Genomic DNA, 23,985 nt, shown 5'->3' with positions numbered 1-23,985 from the left:
TCTCTACGGGGCATCTACTCTGAAGCTTCCATATCCTACCGGACAATTTCCAACCACGACAGACAGCGTGCGTACTTCGGGGGGCAGAGGAGGAGGCAGCTCCAGGTTGCGGAGCCTCGCGAAGACAGGAATGGGTGCTGGCTGAGACCTTGGATTGTCCTTCTTGTCTTTTTTATTATTAAAATTTTGATCTTTTTTGTTATTACGTCCTTAGTTCTACCTATAAGTGATGTTGTGGGCTCAGTAAAGACAGCTGGCTAGTGAGCTATATTACGTAGGTAAGGGGGCATATATTATATACATGAAAGGATAATTTGCCTCCCTTAATGGATTGGTTGTTTAATATCACAAATACTACTCATCTGTCAAGGGAAAACAGGATGGCGTCTTGTAGAGCGATATATTTCACAGGTGCGTTCCGTGTAAGCTGGTACTAAGCAAGAATCGAAATGAGATCATTTAGCATCATATTCTGCAGACACAACATTATGGAACAGAGGAGATGCCTCCACTTTAAGTCACTTCACTGGAGAAAACTATGTTTGTACCATCAAATGTGGCTGGGATATGTTCCCAGGGTAGAAAGTCCTAAGGAAAAAAAAGCATTTGCATTTTGTTCGTTTCTTGTGATCATTGTTTAGAGACTGCGACTGCCATCTCGCATCATCATGAATAAAAAAAATAAAAATAAAAAGGAATGACAGCCTGGGGTGTGCTTGCCCCCAATGCCTATATCAAGTCCAGCCAGCTGCTTTTCCATCAACCCGAATATGCAAAGTATGAAGTAGAACGAAACTGTCAAAAAGTCGGCTGAGGAGAAACCCGTGTATCTCCTACCTGTCCGCGGCCGAGTATCGACCTCTCATGCCCCAATATTGCTCGGCAAAAAACGTCCCAGCATCGGCCTGCTTCCACGGGTCGTTGAAAGCGGTGAACATGATGCAATCTGCAGGATTGCTGGAGAAAGAGCCTTGAATGGAGGTGATTGCCACGGCTTGGTTGTCCAAGCTAGGAACGGCAGCACCATTGGCCTCGCCCTTCCAAGGCCAGCCCGTCTCAGTGACAACAATGCGTTTGCTAGAATCAGAAAGTTTGCTGCGAATACGCTTTATTTGATTGGCGACAAAGGAACCTGCCTGATCTGCACCTGTGTTAGGGTCGAAGAAAGGATGGACGTTAACAGCGCAGTAGTCGGATTCGTTGCAAAGTTCGGGATGGTTGATCGCCGCGACAAATGTATCGACAGTGACGACTGGACCTTGGTAGCCGTTGCTCCGCAATGCAGTACGGGCTTGGTTGATAGCGGCTACAACTTGAGCAGAGGTTTTTGCACCATTGTTGACCAACTCATTTCCAACGCTGACGGTATCGACGATGCTCCAGTCATTTTTGACACCAGCGGCGATGGTAGAGACGGCCGATTCGACAACACTGATGTCGAAGATACCAAGGAAGAGCTTGTTGCCGTACTTCTTGGCTGCAGCATAGGCCGTCGCAACCTGGTTACAGTCGACGCCATAAAGGCGAACAACCCCATGGTCCTCAGCAAAGACGGCAAAGTCGGCATCGACCTCGGATGCAGACTTGCATCCACCAGTCCCCTTGTAAGGCGAGTATGTTATTCCGTGCAAGTTGGTGTCGCCACTGGTAGGTTGGGCTAATGTAGCAGTAGATGGACTCGGTTGGGGGTCCTTCGAGACCGAGTCCTTAGTAGGGGTGGAGCTCGGCGCAGATACAGAGGATGCGGTAGCGTAGGCAACCGGTGTAGAAACATCCTGGGTTGCTTCAGGCTTCGCCGCCGTCCCAGCAGAGACAACTGAGGCCCTAACAGACGTGGAGTATGCAAGAGTCGAGGACAAGATGGCAGACGAGGTAGTGGCTGGAACAATCACAACAATCTCAGTCGCAGTACGGATGGGCTTACCAAACTGATTAACATAGACCACAACCTCTGGTACCTCAGTGGGTGAGGAGATGGACGAGTCTGTGATGGTCAGTTGACCACGCTTGGGAGCAAATGCCCTTCGATGAGCATATCTCTGCTGGACAGTCCGTCGGTCTGCGGATAAATTAATTAGACGTTGCGTGGAGCTGGAGATGATGAAAACAATAGACACTTACTGGGCTCTGCAGCTGACAACTGAAGCAGTGCTAAAGCAGTTAAAGATAGGGATGCGACCTTCATATTGTAAGAATATTCGTAGTTTGATATAAACTCTCAATCTTTATTCCTCTTCTTCAGGATCAAGGAATGGCGGCCCCTTCTTCAAATAACGAATGACAAACTAGCTGCAAGGGGGCAACAAGTCAGTAACAGCCAGCAGATATGACTATGACAGCGAGCGACAAGGACAAAAAATGGACTTGCAAGCAGCAAAGGCGACCAAGGTTGTCAGCTGCCCGTTAGTCTCAAGCGATATGAAGCCTTAAAGGGGGAGAAACAAAAGGAACAACAAAGGAATATAGTGGTTGGAGAGACTTTGTGTAAATAAATGAGGGTCTTGTTGGCCCCGACAACGCAGCTGGGCACTCCGCCCAGTAAGCGTCACACGACAGATTCGGCGGTTGCCAGAACATAGTGGGAATGCGCCTCCCTTGATGGTGTTGAGGTGAGGCGAAACGTGGAGGAATGAAAGCTAGCAAGACTGATACTATCGTTCAAGAAGTGAGACATGAAAAGCGCATTCAAGACCACCTTCCTGATCCTGAAGGGGCAGATGCAAATAACAATCACAATGCATAACTGACCAGTGGACGATTACTTTTGATGGTGCTATTCGACTTCCGTGGAGTATCCTCTGCCAACAATTCTGGGGTTGGAAAGAACGTCAGGCTTCTGCGCTGTCCTGGCGCATTAACGATTTTGATGCTGCGGAGATACTCTGAAGAAAGCAAGAGACAGGACTAGACGGCGGTGTTTTGTCAAGCGAAACGCCAGGTCGAGTATGCGATGATATTTGTTCACTCCAGTCAACTGGAATTCCTGGTATCGAGGTTGGTGAAGAAGATGTCTTGTGCTTGCCCAGCAGCAGGAAGAAGAAGATGATGAAGTAGAAGAACAAGAAGGACAAGAAGGGACGACGTTGGCAGATGTGAAGCAAATGGAATAACAGCAGCGAGGACCGTCTGATGATGCCAGTTCTTATTATTCAATTGCGGTATTTCTTTTCATGAGTTCACCACTCCGTGAGCATATGCATGTGCTTCAGGAGTATTATTAACCTCCAGCCACTGTATGTAGTATACTGAGCGATTAATATACCGTAACTTCTTACCTGCAGAAAGATTTGCAGATTCACGACCGGCACGATTCGTGCAGAAACCTAGGTTTTCAGATTGGTCTAGTAATTATCTGTGCAAGCCCGATTAGTCTGGCCAATTCCGTCTGGCATGCCACATGTCCCAGAGGCCATGAATACATACGTAGTAATCTTGTGTCTCTTATGGTCCCTTCGTACTATTCTTATTACTTTTCGATAAAAGTGCTGATTATGCTGCTGATGATCAAATTAATTAATATTATATATCGGGGGTCGATGTCTTGTGTGCCCGTAGTCTTGCTGCGCTCCTGTCTCGTGATAAGTAGACTTCTTCTACTCTTGCTATAATGTACATAATCCGTTCATACAAGGTCGAATGTACTCCAACCACGTCTATAGTATGATTGTCATCATCGCTTTCTTATTGTGGTCTATGGCTTTTATGCCACAAGTGACGATTGTCTGTTGGTCTTCCGGGTCATGACCTTAGTAATAGCATGCCGTATCGTCACACCTGCCTTTTCTGTTTCCTTTTTTGACAAGCCAGATGTGATGCACACTTTCAATGCTGGTTTAATGGCCCATGTTTCATCCTTTGGTGTACCGATAGCTTTCACCGATGGCAGACTCTTGAGCCGAGTAATAAGAACGCCATTGTTCAGAGTCTGTTTGTGTGTGCATGGTCAGATATGTCCTGAGCTTATCATTGAAATTGGGAACTCACCTCATCAACGCAATCTTGCAAGATGCGCTCCTGGTCTTCATATGTCAGTCCTCTTGTGCGAACTACATCTGGCTTGAGAACCAGGAGCATAATAGGATTTTCTGGTGAGCTGGTGCAGCTGACCCAATCACTGCGGGGATCAAGTTGCGCTCTCATGGCTTTGATATTCTCCCGGCATTGGGTCAAGATCTCTGGATTTGATTGCAACACGTTGAGTGTTTCGCTGGCAGTGACGGCTAGCATAGCTGGCAGTGCGGCAGAGAACGTGTACGAAGCCGCGGTGATACGTTGATGAGCTACAACATCAGGGTTCCCGGCACAGAAACCACCACCAGCACATAGAGGCCCAGCGAGGGAACCGACGATCATATCGATTTGTGAGGAGTCCACGTTTTGGGCTTCAGTGAGACCACGTCCAGTGCGACCCAGGACACCAAAGGACCAGGTCTCATCCAGCATGATGCGAAATTTGTATTTTTCTTTCAACTCGACCTGCAGCAGTTGTTAGAACGAACGACTCCTAAGCTTAACGGGCATGGCAGTATTATGGTGTGCTTACCAGTTTTGGTAGATTGGCACTGTCGCCAACCAATTCAAATAGACCTTCGGTGACAATGAACCTCCTCGTGAGTTTCTTTTTGGACTGATCGCGGACAACCTGCTTCATGACCCTTTCCAAGTCCTCCATGTCATTGTGGTTGAACCATTTGACCTGACTTCGAGAAATTTCCATACCCTTGCGTATGGAGTAGTTGACCTGCTTGTCGGCAACAATGACATCTCCGCGTTTGCAGAAAGAAGGGATAACGCTGGAGATGGTTGAGAAGGCCTGGGCATAGACGATGCAGCCCTCGGTGCCGAGATAGGCGGCAATATCTGCTTCCGTCTTCATGTGGACATCCTGAGTACCATAGAATTGCGGCGGACCGCAGGGTCCCACTCCATATGTGCGCAGGGTCTGGATGGCCTTGTCCTTGATCTGTTCGTTCGCGTTGAAGTTGTAAAAGTTGTACGAGGCGAGGTTCGTGACGGTCTTGCCGCTGGCTAACTTTGACTTTGGCCCAGTCGGTCTGCAAAAAAAACATAAAACATTGTGGTTAGTCTGCGCGTTTCTACGCCAAGGCCGGACTTCCGCAAACCTACCCGATAATAATGGGTAGTCTCTCAGACTCGAGCTCCTCGAACGGGGTCTGATTGGGGACCAAAGGTTCAGGTTCCCAATCGTTTACAAGCTCGTCAATCTCTTCCTCCTTCAACTTGACATAGTTAGGACCGTGTGTGGGATAGGAGGGCGAGAGCAGGTATCGAATGAAGAAAATGACCAGGACAAGCTCAATGGCAGAGCGTATTGGGTCGTTCTGGTAGCTGGACTGGATGTAGCGGATCAGGACGGCGCTGCCGGGGACTTTTTGGAAGCCCTGTGAGACTTCGTGGAGCGAGGCCACGAGGCGGGTTTGTGCTTCGTGAAGATCCATGTCTTGTCTCGTCAAGTGAATAGATGGAATGAATGAAAGAACGTTATGATGATGACCTCAGTTCAAGTCTTGGTATGCGCCTGGCGGAATCGTGACCAGAAACAGGGACAAAATACAGGGGTGCAGTGACAATACACTGCGCAAACTTTGTCGCCGAATCAGTCTCTGCCAATATGGTCTTTTTCCCCACTCTGAATGAACTGATTACAGAACGAAGCACATTTTTGTCATTCTGCGGGAGCAACGGGATGGTTTGCGACTGGGATTGGAATTGGAAATGGAACGCGGGCGACGACCCGGAAGGCGCGCGTTTGTAAAGTGAAATTCAAGTGTTAGGGGTAATAAATGCATGTGGGGCGGCTGCAGAACGCTAAACTGCAAGCATGCAAGCAGCGGAAGCCAAAGATTGGCAGTTGCAACACAAGCTGACAAGCAGCAGCAGCAGCAGCATGACTCCGTGTCCGTCTCGATTCCCAGCACCTTAAAAGTACGCCCACGCAGTACAGTATGTATCTAAGCACCGACTGTAAGTCAATTTAAGGTTGACTGAGATGGCCCTCAATCACGTTTATTAGAATCCTTACTCGCAGATTACCTACCTAACTAGAAGGCATTCCCGTCTGCAAGGCCCTGTCTGTCAGCGGAGGCCTCTTTCTGGCAACCACCTTGCCTAGGTGTCTTCTCCCAAACCGGGGGAATACCCAACTCATCCATTCGTAGATAGTGTGTCGAGCGTTGTTGAGCAGTGAACCCAGCCATCTCGAGATGCAATGCAACAGAAAGGGGCCCTGTTGCCCTACAACCCAGCAGCCGTGCACAGTTTTTTGCCTCTCTTCGTAACCTGCTTGATCCAGTTCCCGTAAGCCGCAAGTGCCTCATCTTTGACACTATAGTCGATCATCTTGCCCACACCAGGCTCGATGGCCTCAACGAAATCGAACCCCCTCTCCTTTGCAATAGACGCAAACCCCCCAAACTGTCCTCTCACGTCGATGACATTCAGTAGACCCTGTCTGCTAACATTGAACCCCCCAGCCACACTGATGCTCTCTCCACTGGTTGCATCTGTTGCAGCTGCATACTCGGCTTGCGCGACACTACTGGTCACATTGAGCTGCTTACCGATCGCCTTGACCGCACAGTCTTGGTTTTCCGGCGTGGCTAGGTAAGTGCTTGCTGCATAGAGTGCTGCCCAGAATCGCTTGAGAGTGTCGCGTTTGGATGTGTCAGAAAGCGATGCCTCAGCTACAGTAATGGCGGAACTTGAGAATGGCTGGATAAAGTCAGAAACCCTCGCCAGTATGGTAGGTCTTTGGCCAGAAGGCAGTGCTCGTGCGAACTCGGTAAATGGGTACGTTAGAATAGTAGCATAAACGGCGGTCCCGTTGGGCAGAACTCCCGACGTAAGGTATTGGTAACGAAGCGCTGTGCTGCCCGCTGTCTATCCAAGGTTCAGCATGAGGTCAAGTTCATTCATTGGGACCGGACACACCTGGAAGTAATAATCTCCGTTTTCCAGGCTTAAACCGTACAAACTGAGAACCTTTCGTAAGATATAGGCATATCCACTGACCGGGCTATCGACAATGAGTGACTTCCCCCGTAGTTGCTGGATACTTGTGATGTCTGGCGTTGCTGCGATTACAATGTCGGGTCCAGCATCGATTTGGCCTAGGACTGTCACTGTTGCATTTTGATTGAATCGCAGGTTCACCGCGTTATCAATTGTACCTGTGAGCACATCGTAACCCCCCTTGAGCAGATTGGGATAGGCGAAACTCGAGTTAGGTATCTGAAGGTACGTCACGTTCAGGTTGACTCCTTGGAACAGACCAAGTTGGTTCGCGATTGAATATGTTGCAGTTTGTGTGAACGCACCATAATTGACGGTGTCCAAACATAGTGCGGATGGAGCAAGGAACGCAAAGAGCGTTCCAAGAAGTGATCGGGGCATAGTGCTACTGGTATAGGCCGAAGTGTCATCCCATCAATGGAGTCCCAGTATGATGTCCGCAGCGCTCGTCCGGGTTTAAATACTCCTCCAAGGTCTGCTTGCAATGCTTAGTTTTGTATTGTTGGGAGCTGACGTCGCTTTTGGGTAGTCTCCGCGTTGATGATGGCGGACTATTGAAATTACACCCCTGCCATTGCATCAGACCTTGTACACACGCCTTTAGTTAGATCACGAATGCACCCAATACTATGTCGGCCTTGGCAGTGACTAGGCCACTGACCAAGTGCGTATCGTACACCATGTCACGGGTTCTCTGTGGAGGTTACTATTTCTCAAGCCACTTCGTGTATCTACTTATTCATAGGCTCAACTGACACGACACTGATTTAGGCTTTAGCAAACAGATTTCATACTTAGTGTAGAAAACGATTCTCAATGAAAGGATTTATACGGACCTCAGTGTCAGTCTTTGCCTCGCAGGCTTAGATAATGGTGGTGTGTGTTGTTTTGTTCTGAGAACTGTGGTGACAAGTACTGCTATATTGAGTGAAGACATCGATCGTTGCAAACTGGTACTGATTAGTATGACTGTAACTAGCACCTATGACACTGTGAGTACAAGCCTCCAATGCCATACTAAGCCTTCCCGACCCAACGTGTTGTGATGCAGCCAAGTGATCAAAGTTTGCGTGCTTGTCTGGGCCTTCACAGTATTGAAAGCGTTCGAGTGCAATTAAACCTTCAACTGCTGGTGAAACGTATCTTGCCTAATCATGTCGACTCCTGCTATCGCTTGTTCAAATACATGTTTTAACCATGACCACAAGTGCTGTTCTTATTCTGCTCATGTTACTTGAAGAACATAATTTCGGGTGATGTTCGGCATGATGTTATATAATAATACATCCACCCGGGCTTGAACATCACAACGATTGGGTAATGAGTAGCCAAGGATCCACTTAAGTTGAGTCAAGCTATTAGTTTCTAATAATTGTCCAAGATCTCAACAAGGCATGTTGCCAGAGTGGTTAATGGGTGAGACTTGAATCGCAGTGAGCAATTCAGCCATCTCATGACTTCGGTCGCGTAGGTTCAAATCCTGCACATGTCGCCATCTTTTTGTGTGCACACCTGGTCAACCAAGAAGCGCTTCACTATTGTACTTACTTCTAATTATCTCGGCTCTTCATTTTGTCAAATCTATTTGTGATTTTCTCATTGTTGCCTGGGATGCGAATGAACCAAGTTTGTTAGTGTGCGAAGCCTTTTTTCTTGGACAGTTAGAAGTTGTCCGTTGCTAATAAAATAAGGTCTACCTCTCATGATTGGGTTTTTGTAATGCATCTTTCTTTCTATGTACATTGAGAAATAAATGTCATATAACTAAAAATAGGAAAAAAACATAAGCAAGAAATGAAACAAGGTGAATTTTTTTGGTTGGGAAAATACACACTTTCCTCATCTACAGTACCAATTGTGCTTCCCTCCTTACCGTCACACACCAAACTTTAAAGCGATATGTAGAATATCGTTCGAAACGACATTTCGCAGCGCCGTGGGCTTATAAAATGGCCGAAAGAACATGATCAAATACTTCGAGACTTTCGATTTTGCCATTCTCATGACATTAAAAGCAGGAAATTAGAGAACATACAGTCAATGATTTGATAATGCTTGACGCTTATAAGCTCTCACTTGCTACGACGATGGCATGATAACAAACACAATACTATACAACCTGATCATCTATTCTTCTATCGTCCTTTACTCACTGAGACTATACTAAGAAGAAGTCATAGGGGTGCGTGTGCTTAGCATCCACAGTCTCCTCGTAGATATCCAACTTGTACATGTCGACAACACCGACCTAGATACTTGAGTTGTTACAGAACTCAATGATATGGAAGTCTTTTCTACGGAGGAGACAGAAGCACGCTATTCGAAATGCACTGGCAACTCGATATCACGTAAGGAAGACTCGGAGATTGGTAACCTAAATATAGATGACTTGGAATGGTCACTCCCAACCGGCATAACACTGGATAAATAATAAACCTTGAACTCCGCCAGAAGTGGAAAAGTTTGCTTGGTTAACGAAATCCTATGTTTATTACTTGCCACTTCGACCAGCCAGCGTCAGGGATGACGCATGTCGTCACCAACATGGTGTTCCCGTTTCAGTTAGGTCAGATGATATGGTACAAAAGAAACGAAATTAACGGAATCCGTCCCGAATACTAGACCAAAGGTTAAGACTTGAAAGTCAAACCACATTTTCATTAAGTAATCTATAGTCATTAATCATCCTCTCCAGTGGTTTCCTTCTTCTCTCGTAATCGTCCCGAGTTCATCCATCTCCAAGTCTTTGTGGGTATCATAGGATAGGACGAAAGTCCAGATTTCAAAAAGGAAGTATGGGGTATTCCCGGCAATACCCATTGCGCCAGAAAGAAGACCAGGTCTCGTGGGTATCCAGTGCCAAAAATGCAAGATCAGCCATTTAAACTCGTGCAGATGCGCTCCATCCAATTGGCGCCTTGCCAGATTCGCGGCGAATAGCCCAGCCTTTGAGTGCCAGCAAGAGCACAACCCAGGCCATCAAGAGGCCAACAAAGCCCATTGTGACTGTGTAAAAGAACATGGCATCAAGGTCATAATGAACCATACCTTCGATGGTGTCACCGGACTATCTCAGAGTTAGTCATTACTTTAGAATGGGAAGATGTCCGTTGTATGCTTACACTTGCACAGAAAATAATACCACCAGCAATCAGTCCAAATGCTGTGAGAAGCTCGGTTGGGGGACGGGACGGCAGGATCGAGCGGGGAGGACGTAGATACATCAACACATAGGTAAAGCCACGGGCAAAGGAAGCACCAGTGAGCATGTTACCCCATTGCTTGTGAACCATGCTGGATATCATGGATGCCTGAGTATGCGAACTCATCATGATACCTAGCAGTAGAATCACCAAAGCCGGGATCGGATTTATCGAAAATTCGTACTGCTTGGGTGGTTGTAGCGCCTCACGTTCCTCATCATTGTAGGAATGGGCGGGCTGTGCAAGAGCTGCTTCTGAAACGGTGGTATTCAAAAGCTCACGGATATTGGTCGACTCGATAAGCATGGCGAGGAGACCACCACCAATGAACAAAACCGTAATCGAAATATGCTCAAGATCCTGCGGACTGAACTCCGAGACGCCTGCGCTAGAGTTGCCTAAATGTTCGAGAAAGATATTTGTGGATCCATAAAAGAAGATCAGGGCACCCTCAACAAATTCGGCGGATGGCTTCCATTTCTGGGATTTTTGCTTCGGTCTAACGTTCCAAGCCTGTACACAAAGATATGTCAGTAAGATCCTCAGCTGTAGGGCGGCCTACTACCTACCCAACCAAGGTCGCCAAAACTACCGCACCATCTTCCAAGCGTAAGTAGACCATACCAAACGAACACACTGCCTTTAATCCAGTGAGCTAAACCAGTGAAAATAGCATGGCCCTCCTGGATATGATTGTTAGTTCCATTCTACCACATGATCCGTGAAAGAGCGACCACTTACAAAGAAACGGGCCCAGGTGACGATGCCTGTAGCGAATGCAATATAGCCAAGGATGAGGATGGTTCTATCTACCGCATTGTAGCCGAAAAGGAGGAACTTCCAAGTCCTGTTGGATATCTTTCCAACAATCTTTGCGATGAGCGGTTTACTTTGAGATCTGACAGGGTTCAGCTCAACGGGTTTTAGCTCCAGTTCGTCGTCCTCATCATAATCTATATGGCGTTCTTCCATACTCGTTGGAGATTGATGACCGGACGAGTTTGAGGCGGAACTAGTCCTCAGAGACTCGGTATTAGGCTCGGTACCCTGCCCGCTATCATATGAGTGTCTGAATTTGTGCAGGTTGATAGCCTCATTTATGCGCTGATGCTCCGCCATGTTTTCAGTGGAGACAGGGATAAACGCCTGTTGTTCTTCGGTACCGTGCTTCCGAGAGCCATCACCGCCTTTCACGACGCCTGCTACACGGCCTACAAGACTGACGAGAACCTGGGCAGAAACGATCCAGGTTGCGATCCAACCAATCTTGTGGTGAGCATTGTTAGGATAGAGGTCTGGTGTTTGCGCATCGTAGCTGATACCCAGAAGCAAGGCTAGCGCATTCGTAGCCAGGAACACAAATTGAGTGGGTAAAGTGTACCGTGAACGAGCCAACGAAAACATGACAGCTTGGAAGGAAAAATTGTTAGCTCTTCGACCGTTTCTCTGGACGCGACAGCTCAACTTACCTATTGGCAGTACCACGAGCCACCCAAGCGTCATGAGCGCAATGTGCGTATATATAAGACCGCGATGTTCAGGGTGTGTAAAGTACGTTGGCGCGTACGAGCCGGGATTTGGGTTGGATTCTTCCACGTTCATGTCCATGCCCATATCCATTGCACCATTATCGTCTCCATGTGCATATCCTGTAGGCAAGGCGCTCAAGACCGCAGTGGCTGCTAGGAGCGACAATGCCGATCTCGTCGTCGACCTCATTGCTGCGTGTAATGTATGTATGCTCCAAGAAAACCAACCGATAACTTGTCTAATCCGGCAGAGGTTATGATGTTTCATGCATAGAAAAGGAACAATTTGGCAAAAGATTTAAGTAGTGCCTCGGAAACGCGCGACTACCAGGGAGCCCTGCCCGTATATGACAGGCCTGCGATGAAGATAAGATGAACTGGGATTTAGACTGCTGGTAGCTGCTGGAACGGACACTTATAAATAAAAGGCGTTCTGTACCGCTTCATAAGACGCCGAGAGGCCAAGCGGAGGGGAAAATGATACGGACTGGCGCCTTGGGCGGGAAGGGACTACGGTGCTACATATTTATTATTATGTCTTGGGGGACAGCGCCATTGAGGTTCAAAACCCGGATTGTAAGCAACGGTCAGAACTCCGGCGTTAGCTACCTACAAATTCCAAACCCCATCGCGCCCCGGTACGTCTTTTTGCATCGAGTTCGTTTCATCACTCGCGATTCGCTACTTGGTTTGATGGAGGCATTAGGCACGTTTGGTCAGTCACATGGAAAGCCATGCAGATCCGAAGCTTCCGGTCTAAGATGTTTTGAGGTCAGAAAAAAACCAAAAAGATCGGGCGGTAAGCATCTTGTAGTGGGGAGCTTACCCATGTCAGGTCAGACTTGGAGACGAGCGTCATCTGACCCACCTGACACCTCTCACATTTTACACAAGGAGTAGAGCCCCTGTTCGTGCAGTTCGTGCAGCTCTTGCAGCTCGAACCCCAGCCACAAACCCCAATGGTGATCTACCGTAAGGCTTGGCGTCCGAGGCTCAAGCAATCATGGATGAAAACTGTGCATCTATGACCCACTCTGGACTTGTATGTAACTTGACGAGCCACGGATAGGATGTCAGGATGTGTTACTGCAACCCCGAAACGCGAGGGCGATGTGGACAAATGTGTGATATTGAAGGAAGATGGGGATGCAGCCAGTATGCGAATAGGCTGTGCTGACCACCTAGATCAAAATGTTCCGTTGAAACCCATCTCAGTATCTCCGGTTGTTCCCAAAATCCACCGCTTGCCTACTTTACAGAAATATCGGAATAATCATGTCCTCATGTAGTAGAAAGAATTCGGGTCATGATATAAGGCTTTATGACATCAACCCAGGATACTACTTTTTGCTCTAGATACTGCCAAGCAAAAGATAGCAAATTTCCGTGCTCAAGTCCAGATGATACTCTCATAGTACCCCGGTAGGAAGCTTGACAAGGATGATGTGCTAAGTTAGTGTGTGATGCACAATTGATTCTCTGGGATTCCACGACCAATCCGACCAGTTCAAGTCTCGGCCACTGTAGATCGGTAACCGGCTTAAGCTATCGATATAGAGATTCACGAAGTCGCCTGAACTCGAGCATCCACTGGTCTTCATGCGACAACCCATCTTATCCCACATTATATCACTAGCTTTCCATGAAGAGCATATATAATCTAGTGGCTGTTGAGGTTGATTATGTTATATGTCCATGGAAGTCTGTTTGGAATCAATTGTAGCCTTCGTGAATCCCGCAAGAGTATGCGCCACTTGTCGGCTGTATCGGATAATACAAGACAGAATTGAACACGCGCTATAAAACAAGGGTGCGTCACTTGCATGCAGGCGCGGGCCAGTAGCGTAGCCTTTGCACCAAGTGCCGGCGGATCAGACGTTTACAACTGCATGGCCCATTTTTGAGCGCAGAAAGCGAACAGATCACCGTCTGCTGCGATGTAATAATCCTTGACTAACGGCATCATGGTGGTTCGAGGTCGAACCATGTGTTGTCCGAGGTGGCTTCAAGGTCTTTAGAGCCGTTTGAGGATTTGGAGGCGCTACCTCCGATGACTCCGTCAAACCCCACATTGCCATTGCGTCTTACCACCAGGCTGCCCCGGTACGGTACTGTGCATAGTATGCATCGGAGTCATCGATGATCGCCCTGACGAATTCACCGTCAGCAAGAAGTGCCTTTCTGTCTTGATATGTCATCTTGGGCGCCAGTCGAAGGCGAACAGAGATGTTTTGATTGCTGAAACACATCACATAGCCTACACAATGACGACCGAGTCTCGAGTATCTGTCAAGCTTAGGTATAGCATTGAAAGAGCTGTTTATCTTCAGCCTAGTCTCTGAGCCACAGAGCTGGCATCTCTGCTAAACAAGGACAAAGCCCTTCAAACCCTGATCACACGACTGTGGAGCGGCTCATACATCGCTTTTCATTGCCGACCGGTCGGCGAGCTCGCGGAGGAGGCAAGTAACGAGCGGCTTCTTATCGGACTCCGACGCTGTATTGCACGAACCCACTATACATAGTCACTGTTGCACGATATGGTTGTAAGGATGCGAAGCGCCCCGCGGAAGGCGAAATAAACCAGATACATAGTTTCGCAATACTCTTTCGTGTTTAATGCAATATGACAGCATGGTAATAACTTTTAGGGAAATTGAAAGTACTGCTTTGTTAAGCTATTAATCGCCATGATATTACTTTAATGTATTGATTTCTGAAGTTGTTGTGTATGGTTTTTTGTATAAGCCAAAACCAGAGCCTTTTGGCTGAAGATGAAGCGGGTCCATTCCTTGTCAAGCTCTGTAGACTTACTTAGTTGGACCAAACACAAGCGGAAGGTCATTAGCGGTACTGTATATGGCATTGCAACCGATATGATGGTTGACAATGTTTTGCTGGCCATATCGTGGATTCTTGTAACAGAAATGCTTCAGAACTACCAAAAGCGCTGTGGCGACTATCCCTGCGCTCACTAACTTAGCGCGCGTGCTTCTTCTACACTCGGTACGATCTTGCCCAAAGAGGTCACGACATCAATCAGCAATATAATATTTTCTAAATCCCCTTTGCCACTCCTGCAGCATGAAACCCGCATTGTTAATGATGAGCTAATAGCATGACTCTTATATCTGCCGAATATGTCACTACTGCCCACTGCTCCTATTAACTACTACCGAATACGGCTAACGTTAGAAGGGGAAAGGGGGTTTCTTTTCTTTCTTCTTCTTCTTATCATTACGGCCTGGCCCCATTCTAGTTCGACTTTATCCAAGTACATATGCGGACTTCGAGTTAGTGACAGCCGATTGTATAAGAACGTTTGCGATCTTTGGGCGTGGATCGCTATAGCTTACAAGTCTCATTATCGTAGCAAGCTAGCCTATCACATTTACCTACCGTGACCTGGTCACCCCCGTCAGTCCCGTCTTCAGTCATCCCACTACTTAGTAATCGGACCCAAAGATTTAATTATTAATTGAAGCAAGTTGATCATTGGTTTGCCGGCTCCGTCGGCATCCCGACCTGAGCTTACTCAACACGTCCCCAAATGATTATAACCAAATTGTCAATTCGAGCCTGCCTGGGCCTAGACCACGTCTCTATCCGCTCATATCTACTAAGGTATATATCAGAGAAACGAAGAGATGTGGAGAGGGGAGAGAGTGCGGGGGAGACAAAAGAAAAACAATTGGAAGCAAGCTTCTTGATAAAACATATACACTACCTAGGGAAGGTGAAGTTATTACATATATTGTTCTCATTAGCCTTGGGCCTATTGATTCACCCCCTACAAGATGTACATGGAGACGTTGGTATTTATATGTTACGTTCTCTGTTACGCCAAGACCATGCCTGTTTTCAGGTGAACTTCTTCGTTGAGGCTTGGATGCACCTGGGCAGGCGGCTTTTACGTCAACTCTATGGTAAACAAGACTCTCCTGACCTCTGGTCACTTATTTTTCGTAGGCCGTTACTAGAGACTAGACTTGTCTTTCAATCGCCAGAGATCGCTATTTTCGAGCAGGACTTTGCCTTCGTTCCGGAGTTTCTGCAGGATCTGAACCACGCCGTGGGCGGCTGGGCCATGAAGATTCTCTGGATATGCAGCATAGATAACCTTGACTAGTTCCATAGCAGTCCAAGCGTCGGCGGGTCCCGAGACTTCCCCAGTCGAGGCAAGAGACGATTTTTGAGAGGCGAGTGTCTGGATAACCTGCTCCTCCCGTTCGAACCTGTGGGCTATGTACTCGGAAATCTTGGCGTTGACATCGGGAAGGACTGGGCCATGACCAGGATAACCGCGTCCGGAGACTAGCTTGCCCATCTTCTCCAGGCTTTGCAAGTAGGTTGCTAGATCCTCAAATACGGATGTCCCTTGGCCTAGTACATTGTCGCCCGTGAAGAGAGCATTCTCTTCCTCCAGAATGAATACCATGTGGTCTGTCGCGTGCCCTGGTGTATGAACAGCCGTCAACGTTGCACCTTCGACTTCGAATTTGTGTCCATCCTGTATATCAAGCCAGCCCTGGTGAGGATCACGCTTGTAGACGGCGGTGCCCGGAGAGTGACTCAACAGGTCGGGCACGCCGTCGATGTGGTCGTGATGCCAATGAGTCAGCAGCGCACTTTTGATGGAGATATCTTCTTCAGCCAGAACGCGTTTCAGGGCGGCAGCCCACGATGGCTTGCCCTCTCCGGTATCGACGAGCAACCTGCTGGAGCCGGTGCCTATCAGATATGTGTTTGTCCCTTGCAGGCTGAACTTGCCCGGGTTCCCTCCAAGGATCCGGGTCACTGCGGGGGACAATCTTTCGACCTCGGGCAGTGGCACGAGCTGAGAGGCCATCTTTCTGAGACCGGTGGAGACAGCAGCGAAAGATTTCATAAAATGCGCTGGCACTGAGATGGTGCACAGGCAAGAGCTTCTCGAACGTGCGCGAAAAACAAACAAGAGCCGGGGCCAGAAAGACGAATGTGTGGGTGCTTACAGCTGTTCTTTCTCGGCTATCGACAGGCGGTATAAGTGAATAACCTTAGAGGCCTCATAGGTGTTGTTAATCTTACGATATCTATATATATATATATTCAGCCAAGATAAGGCCAGAAAGAGCCGTTTCGATGATTGGGCACACGAGGGAGAACGCCAGATAAGCCTACCTGAATATTTGATTTGGAGGAGAGGTTGATGCCGAGGTTGCGAATCACGACATTCGGAAGTGTCAAGATGTCACGCCAATAAGATCCATGGTCTTGAGAGGGCAAGGAGCTCTATAAAAAAGTAGGGGCCCGGGCGGATGCTGACTTGCCTGTAGCGCTGGAGCTGGAGCTGGAGCGCGGGGAGGAGGGACAGAGGGTCGGTATATCGGGGCTTACAGTGCAACGCTGGGATAAACCCCTGAAGGCCAGCCACTATGTAGCGCTCAGATAAGCTGCTCAATCAGCTGTTGATAAGCAATTTCCAGCGCCCTGCTGCAGCTGTCGGGAAGCCTCGTCGCGATTGTTGTGTGAGCAGCTTTCAGTTTAATGATCTTTAGACACAAGAACAATCAATTGATCCAGACAATCGCGTTGGAAGTAGACGCAATATTGCCTTTCTGTAAGGCTTAGCTAAGCCCAATCCAAGTACATCTGCCATTCCACAAGCCCCTCGGCGAGAGTTTCCAGGCGCTGACCGTTTGCCACTCTCCAGAGTTTCCATCGCATCCGTAACCTCACGATACCTTCGCCCAACAGAGAGTCGGAGCGCAGCATTAAGAGCTTCCCTCCGAGCGCACAACGTGGGCGTCTCTTCAGCCGTGATCAAAGGCCGTTCATCCAAGCCCCAAGCCCTGAGGGTGCTCTCCAACAGCAGCTACCGTTGGCATATCTTGACGAGTATAGTGAATCCGCAATCGGCGGCGCTCCAGATCACCACTTGTTGCTGCTGCCAGTAGAATACCCACCCTAGCAACACGCCGGTTCATATCCAGAAAAGGCCCGTCCACGCCACACATACTCGGCGCATGGAAACGACGGGTTCCGGGAGACAAGACCAAGCGATACACCCACCAAGAGCAAGCACAAGATGAGCGCAAAGCCATCGGAACCGGCTTCTCCAAAGGCCGCCAACATCAAGTCCCCAGTTCCTGGCACACCTCTGTTCGGTTGCGGTTGGTCGCCCATCTATCACATCCTGCCTCCCTGGTTCAAACTTTGCTAACCTCTCGCCCCAAGAACATGTCCAGATCCTCCTCTCAAATAGCCCAGATGTTATGGCCAGCTCTATCCAGTACTACAAGATGCTATTGCGGGTGATTTACGACAACACAGCTGTCGTGCCTCAGACATCCAAGATACCAGAGGGCATAATCTCCACGTCGCTGACTTCCAATTATCTTTGCTTGCAGTGCTCTGCCATTGTACCAGAAGAGGAGCGTACGAAACATGCTACTAAGAAGGGTCATCGCTTCTACGTCGATTCTCGGACTGGATCTTTCTACTGCCATCTATGCGAGGACTTTGTTTGGGACCCTACCCTCGAGGAACTCAGAGTGAAGAAGATAGGAACTGGCACTTTCACGGGTAAGCTACTGAACCTGGAACCACACCATACTTCCGAGTTGCTGCCATCACGAGCACCCAAAATTGGGCGTCTTGTCCCCCGCCGAATATCCTACTCACTGATATCCGTAGGCCGCAAGCGAAAACATGAGGAGCTCTTCTCAGACCCAGTCAAGGATGACCCTCGTTATATATCCAATAATACAACAGTGGCGTCCTGCAAGGCCGATGGCCTCCGTGGCATCTACAACGCAGGTGCAACCTGCTATCAGAACGTCGTTCTTCAGAGCTTCCTGCACAACCCTCTCCTCAGAAACTTCTATCTCAGTGATGGACATACTGAAGGTGATTGTGAGATCTCCCATTGCTTGAGTTGCTCCATGGATGCCATGTTCCAGGAGTTCTACGCAATGGAAAACACGAACGGCTACACTGCCGCCAACATTTTATCTGGCTTCTGGATAAGTGAAAAGAAGGCCTTCGAGAACCTTGTCACCACGAAAGAACAGGACGCCCACGAGTTCTTCCAATTTCTTGCCGAGGAGTTGCACGAGCGCAATGGGGACGGCAAGAAGCCGGAGATGGGCAGTGAGCATAGCTGCAACTGTATTATTCATCAGACGTTCTATGGAAAGCTCCAGAGACAGACTACGTGCCAGTCATGTGGTGGTGTGACGGATGCAGTGGAATCATTCATGGATCTGAGCTTAGGCCTCGATACACTGGCCCAGAAGCGCGGCAAGAAAGCTAAGAATGCGCCTGTCAGTCTGACACTACAGGAGTGTCTAGACGAGGAATACATCAAGTCAGACAAGTGCGAGTATCGCTGTAGGAACTGCGATTCGATGCAGCAAGCTCGGCGTGATAACAGCATCAAGCTTCTGCCGAATACACTGTCAATACAGCTCAAGGTGCGCCCAGAACTCATTGCTATATGCCGGAACCGTGATGCTGACCAAACATTACCACAGCGGTTTGAGTACAAACAAGGAGCCAGAGATGTGAAGGCTTCTAAAATCGAAACGCCTGTCCAGTTTCCACTGACACTAAACATGACACCCTATACATCACGCGGCAGAACCGCAAGCGGGCAGGAGAGCCAGGAGCTGGCCCGTTCCTGCACCTACGACCTGCTCTGTGTCGTGGTGCACGTAGGAGAAATTGATACTGGCCACTACGTGTCCTATTGCCGAGTGGGTGATCAGGTATGGCTTCCTAAAAGGTTGTTTGCGGTCTGAGCTAATGTCGTATGTAGTGGTTCGCGTTCAACGACCACCGTGTCGAGTTGGCATCGAAATCAGAGGTGCTGAATGCCAAGGCCTACTTGCTGTTCTACATGATTCGCTCGCTGTCATGAAAATCGTTTCCCAGCAAAGCTAGCTACGGCGAAGCACACAACTGACTGGCGTTACGAATGTTAAGGGAATGGCGCCTAGCATCGTTTTATGGAAATGCATAGCCTCGGTCTGGATTAGAATAGCATATGAGCAGTATGCTCTGGCGTTTTGCTACGAATACAATGACTTGTGATTCTTCCTTTTCTAAAAACATAGGGGTTGGACCAGAATCTCTCATTGTGTACCTTTGCCATTCTAACACACATGACAATTTCTCACGACCGTTCTTGGGGATAGCTAGTTAGCTCCTTGTACGACGAATCGGACGGGCTAAATGACCCCCACGGGGATTACAACGTCTTTTTTTTTTTTTTTAGACGCGGGCACACTCGTGAGCACGGCAACTATGACCGAGGCCATGTTCCTCACGAGGAAGGGGAGTCTGAGCGAGGTGCCATGGATCTGAACGCGGAGCTCGACGCCTTCGCCATTGGGCCCTCGTGTGCCCGCCGTGGAGTGGACCTCGAAGCCAGAGAGCACCTCCGAGCTGCTCAAACATCACACCCTCGGATCCGATCGCTTGGATATCGAGCTTGTAATTTGAGAGACAGTCGCGGCAGATAAGTTTCAACGACGGAAATGCCTCGAATCATCCCATGCCCAGGGGCGGGGGCGTGTCCACACCTTTTTTCTTCTTTTCTTTCCGTCTTTCCTTTTTCTTTCGCACGACTGCCGTACAGTGTCTTGTAAACACCCCCCCCCCCCCCCCCCCCCTAAGGTCGAAGGACGGCCTGGACCAAGGTGAAGCGAAAACAGGGAAAAGGGAGGGCGCAGTCGCTCATGGCAAGGCTGGAACTTGCAAGTACCGGATCCCGAGGTTCGAGAAACCGGGGCACGATCATGGTGGTGAGAGCGGCGACGCAGACGGCCTCAGCGCGAGGAGGCTGGCGTTCATGCACGAGGCGTGCCCGCGAATCACCATGCGATATTGCAAAGGGGCATAGCTCAACACTAGCGAAATCTGGGAGTCACGAATGCACGGTTCGATGAACAGGAATAGCATTGGCGAGCCAAGAGAACCCGTGTCTGGAACTCACAGCATTAATTACTCTGACGTGGTGGACAATTTGTCCAGATGCCACCGTAGCACGCACTCAGCAAACAGGGTCAGTTTCAATGTCGCGAATAATCAAGGGGTAATAGCTGCACACATGCCTTTTCACATGGCACTTATCAGAGGTATCTTATCCTACAAAACGCCGAGCACACCATGACCATTTACCGTTTTCCCGAGGGCTCCCCGGTTCTGTTCTGACATGGGGCATGTCCCTTTCCTCTAGTGGTCATCACTTCTTGATGCTGCGCCGTAAATCATGTTGTCCCCATCTAATGCTTTCGTCCAGTCCCACTCCCATTTCGTCCGAGACTGTATTAGTTTATGATGAGCCGGAGGATTTCGACGAGCTCTCCTCGTACTGACTCTCCATCCTCGTCCCCATGATCATGTTCCTGATGTTGCTCCTCGCGCTCCAGACAATGTTCTCGGTGGAGCCTTTCTCACGGATCTTGCTGTCGGCCACTGTTTGGATGTCGCTGTCGCCGCTTATCAGACCCTTGGCCTTGTGGTGGAAGAAGACGGGCGGGGTGACGCTGATACACTTGGCGTCTAGTCCGCGGTCTCCGGCTGCTTTGGGATCTGTCGAGCCCATGCTGGAGACGGCCCGTCTACAGAGCCAAGCGAGCGAGTTGTCGAAGGGCCCATTGAGATGATCGACGGAGAGGTCAAAGAGCACCTTCCTTGCGCCCCTTTGGGAAAGGGCATACGCAAAGGTGCAAATGGGGGCAGCAGTGATGTGGACGAAGCGGGTGTGCTCCGGACTCTGCTTGAAGTCGATCAGGCCGGTGACCTTGTCGAGAGGTGGAACGGTCAGGTCGTTCTCGATAACAAACTTGCGCTGCATGTACTTGAGGCCGGCGTCGTCGGCGGGCTTGCCCTTGTTCTCATCCAGCAACTCTGGGAAGACCTCGCCGCAGTGGCCTAGCCAGAGTATGTCCCAGTCGTCGCCGTAGGGTGAGGTAGGGTTTGATGCCGAGCCCAATAGCGCGCGAGCGCCTTGCGCCACCCGCTCCAATTGGGGCTTCAGCCGGACGTCCCAGTCCATGTCATCCTCCATGATGAGGGCCGAGTCTAGGTCTTCTTCGACGATTCTATCAACCGTATACTGTTAGCCGTGTCGAGACTCGAGTAGATCTTGACCACGTGGACAGTGTCCTTGTAACCGCATGAACAAGGTAGATGGGCATGTCGGCTGGAAGGGGCCGGGTGCGGTGAAACTGGAACAAGTCTCGCAAAGTCAACGCCTGCAAAGGAACTCAAATCCTTACCTTCTGATCGCATTCATATGTCCTCTCCAACTGCCCAAGTTATTCTCCCACAGCTTCTTCCTGTCAGTGCCAAAGGGCACGGCCTTGTCTGGTATCGTGTTGCCCCTGACACCATCCACCCAGTCGACACGGAATCCGGTCAGGGAGCTCGTCAGCGCAATGGCATCGCGCTTGTCGCTGCGCTCGGGCAGACCGACGACGAAGATCTTGGAGAAGCCCAGGGTATCGTTGGTAACGCGGTTGATGTCGGACGGCGACGAGTGGCCGTGGTATTCCTTCCCGTACAGCTTCTCAGATGCTCGCGACGATCCCAGGTACGAGCCCTGGGCATTGGACGTGTCGGCTTGGCTGCTCGAGGACGAGGGGGATTTGAACTGCGGCAGGTTTACGTGGGGCGATCGCGGTGTGAACACGACGAAGAGCACGATTATGGCAAAGGCGATGCCACCGATGGTGACGTGCCGCGGAGGATTGCGCAGTGACGACATGTTGGGAGTTATGGCACCCATTTGGAGAACTGGTCGCGAATCCGTTTTCTTTAAGAGTGGGCTTTAATCGAAACCTCCTCGTGGCCTTTTTCTTTTTTTTTCTTTTCTTCAACCGCCCCTGGAGTTCAGACAGATCGGAAGAAGCTACAGTCTGTACACATGTAACACAGCGTTGACGCAGTGGCAGTGGCAGTACACGCGGCAGCAGAGAGGCTGGCCGCAGGTAGAGGGGATTCAAATGTACTGTGGTGACCCGTAATCGGTACAGGATCCGGAGCCAGCAGGGGTTCGTTCGGTCTGAAGGCAGTAAAAACAAAATTATTATTAAGAAGAAAAAGTTGAAAAAGAAAAAGAAAAAACCCCCCAAAAAGCTAGAGAATAAGATTTACTGCAAGGATAGTACGAATCTAGGTAGAAGAACAGGACCTTAAAAAGATGAAGTGAGTGGTAATTGTCCGTATCTCTACTGGGCCACAGTAAGCTACTAAGGTTAGTCTAGACTAGACTAGTCCAAGGTTAACTATGTAACTGCTGCTGCTCACTTACCTTTTGCCTGCTCTCCTTTTTCTCTTCTTTTCTGCCCTTCGTTCGCCTCGGGTGTTGGCTGATCTTACTGACCAAAGCTGAGTTCCTCCCCCACCCCTCCAGTCCGGAGCAATCTCCCGCTAGAGCCGTCTGGAGCGAGCTGAGCTGATGGCGCCAATCACGGAGCAGGAACAGTTCAACGCTTATCGCGACACTAATTGTAGCTGGAAACTTTAGGCCATTAGGGGGTGCGCACCATGCCACCACCACCTCTCCGGTAGCGATGGTGATCGCACCGAGGCATGCAGGTCGATCCAGCAGGATGCTCGACCTGACGACACGCTGAACGTAGTTGCCATACCCATCAGTAACATCCAGAGCTCTGAACTCCGGACGGAATATCAGACGAACCCATCTTCGAGCATGTATCCACTTATATTCATGAAGCCTATCTCACGACGCCATACCTAAGTGCATGCATAAATGACCCCATTCGTGGCAGCAAACTCGAGTACAGTGACCTTCCAATCCTTGCACTCTTTTGCTCAAACGAAGTCAGCATGCCCGCTGGAGGATATGCAATATCAGCGATAGCCATGAGTGCCCAAGCATACATTTCACAGTTCCAATCGTTCCAATCGTTGCCCCATTCAGAGATCTCCCTTCCACCACGCCTCGCAAGAAGTCTGCCAGTATGCAATACCATGAAGATGCAACTGGAAAACCAATTTCCAATCAAAGATACCGATGCCATAAACGCCTATTACAATGCACGTGAGGAACACCCCCATGACGCAACGACGCTATAGCTGAGAGCAGATTGCTTCCAGCGGACCAAAAGATGCAGCTCATCAACTCCTCCGTGTCGATTATCTGCGGAAATACCGACATGTCCGAGTGCCTTTTTCGATTCCCCCATGTCTTCCTGTATATGGCCTTGATT

General features: G+C 49.2%; 7 protein-coding genes and 1 non-coding gene across 8 annotated transcripts; 2 read left to right on the top strand and 6 right to left on the bottom strand.

Annotated features, from left to right (window-relative positions):
• Window positions 1-833: 833 nt before the first annotated feature.
• On the bottom strand, window positions 834-2,185 carry BKA67DRAFT_537916 (glycoside hydrolase superfamily; the record flags this gene model as incomplete). Its single annotated transcript, XM_046100403.1, has 2 exons — window positions 834-2,059; window positions 2,122-2,185. 2 exons carry the CDS (start codon window positions 2,183-2,185, stop codon window positions 834-836), a joined length of 1,290 nt encoding a protein of 429 aa, XP_045956350.1.
• A 1,515-nt stretch (window positions 2,186-3,700) lies between these two features.
• Window positions 3,701-5,459, bottom strand: BKA67DRAFT_537915 (serine palmitoyltransferase; the record flags this gene model as incomplete). The annotated part of the gene is made up of 4 exons (XM_046100402.1): window positions 3,701-3,925; window positions 3,985-4,476; window positions 4,544-5,054; window positions 5,128-5,459. 4 exons carry the CDS (start codon window positions 5,457-5,459, stop codon window positions 3,701-3,703), a joined length of 1,560 nt encoding a protein of 519 aa, XP_045956349.1.
• Window positions 5,460-6,255: 796 nt separating this feature from the next.
• BKA67DRAFT_593694 (uncharacterized protein) lies at window positions 6,256-7,413 on the bottom strand (the record flags this gene model as incomplete). Its single annotated transcript, XM_046104970.1, has 2 exons — window positions 6,256-6,900; window positions 6,952-7,413. The coding sequence occupies 2 exons, from the start codon at window positions 7,411-7,413 to the stop codon at window positions 6,256-6,258; spliced, it is 1,107 nt and encodes a 368-aa protein (XP_045956348.1).
• A 1,010-nt stretch (window positions 7,414-8,423) lies between these two features.
• On the top strand, window positions 8,424-8,524 carry BKA67DRAFT_t128. Its single transcript has one exon. It is a non-coding gene; the product is annotated as a tRNA-Ser (tRNA).
• A 1,389-nt stretch (window positions 8,525-9,913) lies between these two features.
• On the bottom strand, window positions 9,914-11,855 carry BKA67DRAFT_593693 (uncharacterized protein; the record flags this gene model as incomplete). The annotated part of the gene is made up of 5 exons (XM_046104969.1): window positions 9,914-10,099; window positions 10,155-10,748; window positions 10,805-10,918; window positions 10,977-11,644; window positions 11,705-11,855. 5 exons carry the CDS (start codon window positions 11,853-11,855, stop codon window positions 9,914-9,916), a joined length of 1,713 nt encoding a protein of 570 aa, XP_045956347.1.
• Window positions 11,856-15,740: 3,885 nt separating this feature from the next.
• On the bottom strand, window positions 15,741-16,613 carry BKA67DRAFT_521072 (putative metallo-beta-lactamase domain protein; the record flags this gene model as incomplete). The annotated part of the gene is made up of 1 exon (XM_046098241.1): window positions 15,741-16,613. One exon carries the CDS (start codon window positions 16,611-16,613, stop codon window positions 15,741-15,743), a length of 873 nt encoding a protein of 290 aa, XP_045956346.1.
• Window positions 16,614-17,831: 1,218 nt separating this feature from the next.
• On the top strand, window positions 17,832-19,664 carry BKA67DRAFT_593691 (ubiquitin carboxyl-terminal hydrolase; the record flags this gene model as incomplete). Its single annotated transcript, XM_046104968.1, has 5 exons — window positions 17,832-17,916; window positions 17,981-18,328; window positions 18,440-19,218; window positions 19,279-19,512; window positions 19,563-19,664. The coding sequence occupies 5 exons, from the start codon at window positions 17,832-17,834 to the stop codon at window positions 19,662-19,664; spliced, it is 1,548 nt and encodes a 515-aa protein (XP_045956345.1).
• Window positions 19,665-21,080: 1,416 nt separating this feature from the next.
• Window positions 21,081-22,517, bottom strand: BKA67DRAFT_537910 (uncharacterized protein; the record flags this gene model as incomplete). Its single annotated transcript, XM_046100401.1, has 2 exons — window positions 21,081-21,852; window positions 22,030-22,517. The coding sequence occupies 2 exons, from the start codon at window positions 22,515-22,517 to the stop codon at window positions 21,081-21,083; spliced, it is 1,260 nt and encodes a 419-aa protein (XP_045956344.1).
• Between the last annotated feature and the right edge of the window lie 1,468 nt (window positions 22,518-23,985).

This window comes from Truncatella angustata (genome assembly GCF_020726525.1).
Source record: "Truncatella angustata strain MPI-SDFR-AT-0073 chromosome Unknown BKA67scaffold_6, whole genome shotgun sequence".
NCBI lineage: Eukaryota > Fungi > Ascomycota > Sordariomycetes > Amphisphaeriales > Sporocadaceae > Truncatella > Truncatella angustata.
The sequence above is the reverse complement of the archived record's forward strand: the minus strand, read 5'-3'. Positions and strand labels throughout refer to the sequence as shown.